This window comes from Crocodylus porosus, unplaced genomic scaffold (genome assembly GCF_001723895.1).
Source record: "Crocodylus porosus isolate Cpor-Errol unplaced genomic scaffold, CroPor_comp1, whole genome shotgun sequence".
Taxonomy (NCBI): Eukaryota; Metazoa; Chordata; order Crocodylia; family Crocodylidae; genus Crocodylus; species Crocodylus porosus.
Genome location: NW_017728945.1, coordinates 2331625 through 2340686, shown reverse-complemented (window position 1 = coordinate 2340686; position 9062 = coordinate 2331625). Strand labels below are relative to the sequence as shown.

The following is a 9062-nucleotide window of genomic DNA, read 5'->3' as shown; positions in this document are numbered from 1 at the left end:
GACTTAGGGGTCATCATTGACCACAAGATGAACATGAGCCTGCAATGCGATGCTGAGGCTAGTAAAGCGACCAAAAGGCTGGCTTGCATCCATAGATGCTTCTCAAGCAAATCCCAGGACATCATTCTCCCCTTGTACTCGACCTTGGTGAGGCCGCAGCTGGAGTACTGCGTCCAGTTTTGGGCTCCACAATTCAAAAAGGATGTGGAGAAGCTTGAGAGGGACCAAATAGAAGCTTTTAAACCCAATTTAAACAGGTTTTCCATTGGAAGATTCCAGTCTCTCCTCTTTTTAAGTGTTTTTTCACTCACGTCAGAAAAAAATGGTATTTTTCCTTTCCTTTCATTTTTCCTCAAAGCCCTGGCTTCTCTCATCATTTCTTCTTTAGGTCTGAGAGGATCGCTTTCTGCTATCCATGACTTTCAAGCTTTGTGTGCATGTTCTTTTTCTGGAGGGTTGCGCGAGAAGAATTTAGTTCAGTTTGTATGAATTTCTGTGTGAATTTTATACAGCTGCCTTCCTCAATCTCTTCCCTGAAGCCTAAAAAGCATAGATTAGCCCTTCAGCTCCTATTTTCCATTTTTCAACTTTATCAGTAAGAAATTCTACTTTCTTTTTCATCAGGGAAAAATCTCTCTCCTCTTCATTGTAGTGGTCTTCCAGGTCAGAAATTCTGGCTGCTTATTTTGTACACTAGACTGAAGGACATCAGTTTTTGCCCTTGATCTCATTAACAGATATGTTGACTTCAGAACTTCAGCCTGGGTGCGTCTACACATGCAGTTAATTTGAAACAATAAACTCTGGTGCATATCTTGCTGTAGTTATTGCTTCTGGGCTCTGCATTTGCATGCAAGCCCAGGACCACAGCACGTTGAGCCAGGTTGGAGCAGCCCCAGCTGGCTGGGGACCTGGGGACGGGGGTCAGCCTGCCAGCCCAGGGCTGCCCCAGCCTGGCTTGAAGTGTTGTGAAGGAGCTGGCTCGGGACACAAGGGTGCTCCAGTGCAGAGCTAGCCCTCAGGCAGCCCCTGCACTAAAGCACCCTCATGCCCCAGTCAGCCATATCAACATCTACACATGTGTTGCTGCTCACTAAAAAAACTCCACCGCAGGATAGTATTTGTATTTACAAATACTAACCTGTGGTAGAGTTTATTAGTTTACTGCGGCCTAATAGGACCACGCGTGTAGACACTGAGATATTTAGTGCAGAGCTAATTAGGCAGTTCCGCAGTAAACGTCTTGTGTAGACATACCCCCTGAGTCTTATATTGCTCAGCTTGAGCATTTCTAAATTCTCATAGCGCCCCAGCTACAACCAAAACCCCTTTACATTCTCATCTCATTCTGAAAGGACAGTTTCCCAGCCAGCCCCTCCTTCTCCCAGGCTCACCTGCAGTCTGTCTGCAGGGCTGTGCTCCTCAGCAGGCTTTGTGGAGCTGGAACGTTGACGGAAAGCCTCAAAAATAATTTTACACTTGTTCTGGCTGTTCTTCATTGTGTTGTCAAAAAAGACCAGTTGTGTGAGTGAAAATGTAAATTATGGGCTGTTAATGTGGGTATTTCAACCAGGGTTTGGAGGAGCACAGGGAAAACAGTTCTGGTGCTTGAGCATGCTTAGTGGCACATCCCTACTACTAACAATCTTAATCTAAAAGTACACTATCACAAGGCTATCTTTCACAAGATTTTCTTGTATACAGTTTCCTGCCAGTCTGTAACTCTACCTAACAGGAAGGAGGCTCTGGCTGGGGGAACGCTTGTGACTCAAGAGCCATCTTCCTGTCATCTGTTCATGTCTCTGGGCAGAGTTTCACGGAGCAGTGTTCACTGGCTCCTTAGACTCATTCAAGGGCCAGTGGGCCCCTGCTAATGTGCTCTGCTCAGTGCGTCTCCCCCCTACCTCCCTTTGGATCACTTATTATTAACCTTTCACCCCCTGTCCTGTCCCTGTTTTTTCCATTAGTTGTCCCAGGAATTCTGTTGATACATACTTAGTAACCCCCCTCTAATAACAGAGGGGGCTAACAGTTTTTGTGTGGCTCCAGGCTCACAGTCCCTATATGTACCAAATAGGCCTGCCAGTCTGTCACACCATTCTTTAAAGAGGACTCTGGAGGGAGACAGGGAACTAAAAATCAGGGAGCCTGACTTTTCTTCTTAGCAGATTAGTAGAAACTAGAATAAATATTGGATTGCCCTTCACATAGATAAACAGAACTTCCCAGGGTAGAACTACCTTGGCTTTTGTGAAGGGTGGTCATGCCTCATCAATCTAGTAGAGTTCTTGGAGGACAACCACAAGCATGTGGATTGGGGTGAGGTGATTAAAATGTTGTATTTGGGCTTTCAAAAAGCTTTGGCTGAAGTCCTTCATCAAAGGTTCTTAATGAAATTGGGCTTTCACGGCTTTAAAGGCAAGGTCCATTCATGGATCAGCAATTAGCTAAAGAACAGGAAAAAAAGAGAAGGTCTAAGTGTTCATTTCTCACAATGGAGGGAGGGAGGCAAGCATTGGGCCCCCCAAATGTGTGTCCTGGGGCTTGTATTGTTTAACATATCCATAAATGATTTGGAAAGGAAGGCAGATAGCGACGTAGCCAAGTTGGTGGACGACACCAAATTATTCAATGTGGTTTAAAAAAAAAGGCTGAATGTAAAGAATTGTAGAAGGACCTCATAAAATTGAGTGAATAGACAGCAAAATGGCAGGTGAAGTTCAGTTATAGTAAGAGCAAAATGATGCACGTGGATATAGAGTATCATAGAGTCAAAGGACCGGAAGTGACCTTCTGCAAGATCATCAAGTCCAGTCCTGTGCCATGAAGGAAGTTATTGGGCTCCAATGAGCTCAACAAGGCATTTGTCCAGCCTCATCTTGAACATCTTCAAGGATGGTGACTGCACCACCTCTGCTGGGAGTGTGTTCCAGATTCTGGTAACTCTTATGGAAAAAAAGTTTTTTCTTACATCCAGCCTAAATTTTTCTTCTATTAGCTTGTGTCCATTGGTCCTTGTCCTCCCTTCAGGTTTCTTCCTGAAGAGTCGCTCCCTTAGATCTTGATGCTCACTTCTAATGTACTTGTAGGTAGCTACCAAGTCACCTCTCAGTCTTCTCTTACTCAGACTGAACAGGCCCAGTTCCTGGGGTCTGTCCTCATAGGATCTGTCCTTCAGGCCCCTAATCATATGGGTAGCCTTTCTTTGTACCCTCTCAAGCTTATCCACATCCTTCCTGAAGTGTGATGCCCAGAACTGGACACAGTACTCCAGCTGTAGCCTCACCAATGCCTAATAGAGGGGGAGGAATACCTCTCTGGATCTGTTGGCAACACATCAGCTGACGCACACCAGAGTCGTATTTGCCCTGTTGGCAACCTCATCGCACTGTTGACTCATGTTCATCTTCCGGTCGATTGTGACCCCCAGGTTCCATTCAGATGCTGTGCCAGCCAATGGACCACCACCCATCATGTAGTTATAGTGAAGGTTATTCCTACCTGGATGGAGGGCCCTGCACTTCTCCCTCTTCAACCTCATCTGATTCTGTTCTGCCCATAAAACCAGTCTGTCCAGGTCATCCTGGATCCTTACCCCATCCTCTGATGTGCCCATGTTTCCCCACAGCTTAGTATCATCCATAAACTTAATCACTGAGCTTTCCACCCCCTCATCCAAGTCATTAATAAATATGTTAAAGACCACAGGTTCAAGCACAGATCCCTGGGGGACACTGCTGGAGACAGCACTCCAGGATGAGGCCATCCCATTGATTACAACTCTCTGAGGTCAGCCTCTAAGCCAGTTGTCCACCCACCTCACTGTAGACTGGTCCATCCCAAGACCCTCCAATTTAGTTGAGAGAATCTCATGGGAAATGGAATCCAAGGCTTTACTGAAGTCTAAGTAGATGATGTTAACTCATGTCCCTCGTCAAGGTTGGTAAGTTACCTGGTCATAGAAGGACACCAGGTTTGTCAGGCATGATCTACCCTCGAGAAAACCATGCTGGTTGCATCTTAATACCTCACCAGTTACCAGCTTGTAACTGATGCCCTCCTTAACAAATTTTTCAAAAATTTTTCCCAGGACTGAAGTCAGACTGACCAGTCTGTAATTTGCACGTTTATCCCTCTTCCCTTTCTTGAAGATAGGTACCATGTTGGACCTCTTCCAGTCATCCGGGACTACTCCTGAGTTCCACGACTCTTCAAACAGCTTTGCCAGTAGCCCTGCTATAAACTCAGCCAGTTCTTTCAGCCAGAATGATGGGCTCTACATTAATTGTTACTATGTAAGAAAGAGGAGTAATATTATTGTGCATAGTTCTCTGAAAATATTAATGTTCAGCAGCAGCCAAAAATGCAGATAAAATGTTAGTAATTATTAAGAAAATTGAAAATAAAACAGAAAATGTCATTATTCCACAGACCTTGAATACATCTTGCAGTTCTGGTCCTCTCAACTGCAAAACCATATAGTAGAACTACAAAATGTACAGAGAAGGGCAGTGAGGATGATCAGGGTTATAGAGAGTTTCCGTATGAGGAAATCCTAAATAAGCTAGAACTTTTCATCTTATACAAAAGGTGACTGAGGGGAGGGATATAGTAGAAGTCTATAAAATCATGAATGGTGCAGAAAAAGTAATTAAGGATTTACCATCTACTGTCTGTCACGATACTAACATTAGGTGATATACAATAAATTTATTAGGAAGCAAGTTTCAAACAGACAAAAGGAAGCTCCTCACGCATTGTGTAATTGATTTGTGGAACTCATTGATGTTGTAGAAGCTAATCATTCAACTAGGTTTAAAAGAGGACTGGACAAATGTGTGCTGAATAGGTCAATTTGTGGGTATTAAACATTATAGTAAGGGGTTAAATCTAGAAATTAGGCCCTAGTCTCAGAATGCTGGAAGCTATGAGGAAAGAGAGGCAGGATCAGTTTGGGTAGTTTCATAGTAGGTAGGGTCGGAAGGGACCTGAGCAGATCATCAAGTCCAGGTAGGCCCTGCATATACGTTTCCCCTCAGTAGCCACACTTTGCCACTGTGAAATACAGGATACTGGGCTAGATGAAGTCATGGCTGGACTCAGTGTTGCATTTCTTATGTTCTTTTTCCATTACTTGTTTGTCTACGAAGTCCCCTCTGGTTCAGTGGTAGACTCCTTATCTGCTACATGGGAGACTCAGGTTCAGTTCCTAGACATGTATATAATTACAGTCATCAAGGTACTGAATGTCTGCACTCAGACTGGCCTTTGGATTCTGTCTCAATAGCATGAAGGGGCATGGAAGGTCTAGGCAGCCTCCACTCCCCCAGACCTCTGCCTAGGCATATGTATTGACGGTCTGCATAACCTCTCGTGCATATGCCATGATTTAGAAGAACTGGCAGTTGCCTGCTGCTGCTTGTTCATCTGGACATATTAGGTACTTTACGCATTTTGCCAAACATGCCAGTTTTGACCTCTTCCGGGATAAATTTGGTGATCACTATAAGGGTACAGGCAGAAGTGATGTTTATCAAATGATCTGGCCCCTGAAAGTGCTCTACAGCTGTGTCATAACACACATGCATGGCTGCAGAGTGCTTTTAAAATGGTTGATCACATGAAAAATTAACCCTGGTCAGATCAGGTATTACATTAAGGCACTCTAAAGCAGAGCACCTTAGAGAACTTGCGTTCCCTCCAGAGTTAAATTTTCACCTGGGAGGTAGGACACTCGCTGGTGCTACCAATGCAGCCCTGCCCCAGGCTGTCAGCTGGGGAGAGGGAAGGGAAAAGAGCTGCAATGGCCAGAGCTCGAGGGGGCGGGGGGTGAGGAATGGAATCCCTCGCCCTGTGGGCAACCCCCAGCTACCCTAGCTGCACACTGAGAAACAGGCTTTGGGGTCATCTGCTTTAGCCACGCTTTTGCAACTTTGCCTAGGCACCTTGAAAATGGTTGAGACTGGTGACAATTTTGTTTCATACAAACTTACTGTTTTCTTACGTCTTTTCATGAAGGCGGTATGAAGAGGAAATGTACTGGTGGCAAGTAGAGGAAGAGCAGTTATACTGGGAAGAGCAACGGCGTCGGATGGCTGTAGACTGGCATCCACCCCCACTTATGGGCAGGCCTGGCATGGCTGTTCCACTTTTCTTGGTGAGCAACCCTTGATTACATTTCCTGAAAGGAGAAATATGAAGCACTCTGACACCTTTAAAATCTGTTTCAAACTATAATGTGCCATACTCTCCCTCTTCTTTGAGTGTCGAATGTGTAATTTTGTATTTCTCCTGAGAATCCATGACTGAAATTTGGAATGAGCAATACATAAAGCTTAATGTCAATTCTAGTTTGTGGCACAACATATCTCACTGAGAAATGATCATTTTTATTTTATGTTGGACTACTTGGGGGTGTAAAGGGGTTAACACTTCAGATTATGAAGGGAAAGGGCATACAAACTGGCTATCATGACATAAAAGGGGGCAGGGTTTTACTACGTCACCTGCTCTGCAATATTGCCTGTGTACCCATTCTTACCCTGAGTTTTATCCGTTTTTCATTGAACAAGTATTAGTCTACCTGGGAAGTAAGACCATGCACATGAGCAACTGGTACTTATGCACAGTTTACTATTGTATTACCTGCATAGTGTTGACACATGTCGGCACAGCTACTGAGCATGCACATTGGGTGGTGGGTGTATGACTACATTTACGTGTACGTGACTGTAAATTCTGAAAAATGAGGAGGAGAGCCCATCTGTTTTAGCTCTAATAACCTAGTGGTTAGGGTGTTCACACAGGAAACAGGGAACCCAAGTTCTAGGCCTTCCTCACCCAGAGGGAATGGAAGCTTATAGCTCTCTGACTTGCCACTACTGTGCCTAACCACCAGACCACAGGTTAGGCATTCTTCAGTGTTCCCTGCAGCCTTCATTGAAGCTGAGTCCCAACACTTAGCATTAATTATACATTGGGTAAAATGGCCAGACAGCAGTGCAGTGCTCTACTGGGAATAACAGTTCTGGTTAGAACATATGGCAGGAGGAGTCTTCCTTCATGGGGTTTTCCTGGATAGATGTTTGTGATTTGTACATATCCAGTCTGTCTGCCCAAGTACCCAGGCCCATGCACCTACCCAGCCAGTGCATAGCACACCATGCCTGCTCTGTAGCTTTGTAGACATTTATGCATCCACATTGCACATGTAAAAGAATCACAGACTGTGCCTACGAATCAAAAAGGGCACTTACATGTCTGGACAGCTGCCACGTGGGCACATAATGTGAAACAGAGTTCTACAGTAAGTCTCCTCAACATTTATTAAACCTTCTCTTCAGTATTCATGAAATCCTTCCTGTCCATTTGCTTGGGCCTAGCTCTTGGCTCTCACCCTTTCTTTATTGTGCCAGAGGTCACTGCAGGAGGTGTGCCACTTGCCTGGAGCCCTATTCAGGACATCACAGAAAGATTCCCAGAGCTTATCCATCCCTCAGACCACTATCCTTTCCTTCTTATCCCTGTAGGCCCCCAGTGATACCAGTAGGGCTGACACTGAGCAGATCAGAGGAGACTATGGGCTCTTGGAAAGAAAATTAAGGAAATTGGAACACAAGTAATATTTTCATCAGTCTTCATGGTGGATGGTAAGGTCCCAGGCAGGGACTATTGTATCGTGGAAGTAAACATGGCTGAGTCCTGCCATTGGACTTGGACCCATTTATAATTACCCCTTGCTTGCAGCTACTGAGCCAGTTGTCTAGCCACCCTATAGTAATTTTATCTAGCCCATATCTGTCTAATTAGGTTGTAAGAAGGCCAAGTGTGTCTTTGACAGAAGTATTACTGAAGTTCTGATATACTATATCCACTGCATTCCCTATATTTACCCATCTAGCTTTTTGTCAATTGAGATCAAGTTTGATGCCACTTGCTCTTAATAAATCCATGCTGCCTGGATCTATAGCTTCTTTGGTCTTTCATTTCTGATCAGCATATTTATAGAACCTCTTCCTTTTGACTTTAATTTCCTATGCCAGGTAAAGGTAATTTTTACCTCTGCATGCCTGATTTTGCCCCTGCAAGCTCTTGCTCTTTCCTGCTATACTTCTTTGGTGATCTGCTCATTTTTTCATTGCCTATATGTTTTCCTTTTGTTTTTGAGGCTTCCTAGAAGCTCCTTGTGCAGCCAGCTTGGTCTCTTATCATTATTCTTGCACTTCCATCATGTCAGAACAGTTTCTTGTTCAGCTTCCAGCACTGTACTTGAGAAACTTCCAGCCCTCCTGGGTCCCATTATCTTTCAGTCTGTCCACCCATGACACCATGCCTACTATCTCCTTGAGTCAGTTGAAATCCACCTTTGTGAAATTCAGTGTCTTAGTTCACCTGACCTTACGGTTTCCCCATCTCTGGATTAAGTTCTATCATACTGGGTTCATCTACACAAGACGCGTTAATGCACCTTAGCCTAAGTTACTGCACAGTACAGGGATGCGCCCTTACTACACAGTAGCTTAGGCTAAGTGCAGGTACCAAATGTACGTTTGATTAGTTAATGTGCAGCAATGCACATGTAGACATGACCCAGCACTTGGGGCATACACACCAGGGAGCCTGAGGGAGCCTGTTCTTTGTTCAAGAGCCCAGCAGGCCTTGTGTACCCCCTGGATAGGCCAAAGCCTGCCTCTGCCTGGCCTGTTCCTTCTGTAGAGCTGCTGCTTGGCCACGGGTGAGTGTTGCAGCTTGCTGCACCCCTTGCCCAGCCCTGAGATCCCCCTCAGGGATGCTGCCTGTCTGTCTCTGGCAACCAGCAGCACATCTTTGCAGGTGCTGTGGTGAAGTGCCTCTGCTGCACAGCTCCCGGTCCATGGCCATGCCCCTCTGCTGAGTGCTCCTGAGCGCTATCGAGGGCCAACGTCTGGATGCAGGGGAGAGGCCACCAGCCCCAGAAGGGATACAAAACGCCTCGACACAGGAGGAGGGGTGGATGTCGTATACTTGGACTTCAGGAAGGCCTTTGATACGGTATCCCACCCCATACTGGTGAACAAGTTAAG

At 45.2% G+C, this 9062-nt stretch overlaps 1 protein-coding gene across 1 annotated transcript in view; it reads left to right on the top strand.

Annotated features, from left to right (window-relative positions):
- The window catches only part of ZFR2 (zinc finger RNA binding protein 2), a 124775-nt gene that overhangs the window by 96110 nt on the left and 19603 nt on the right, over positions 1–9062 (top strand). Inside the window, exon 11 of the mRNA XM_019550679.1 lies at positions 6019–6157. Within this exon, the coding sequence (XP_019406224.1) occupies positions 6019–6157 (139 nt within the window). The remainder of the gene's footprint in view (positions 1–6018; positions 6158–9062) is intronic.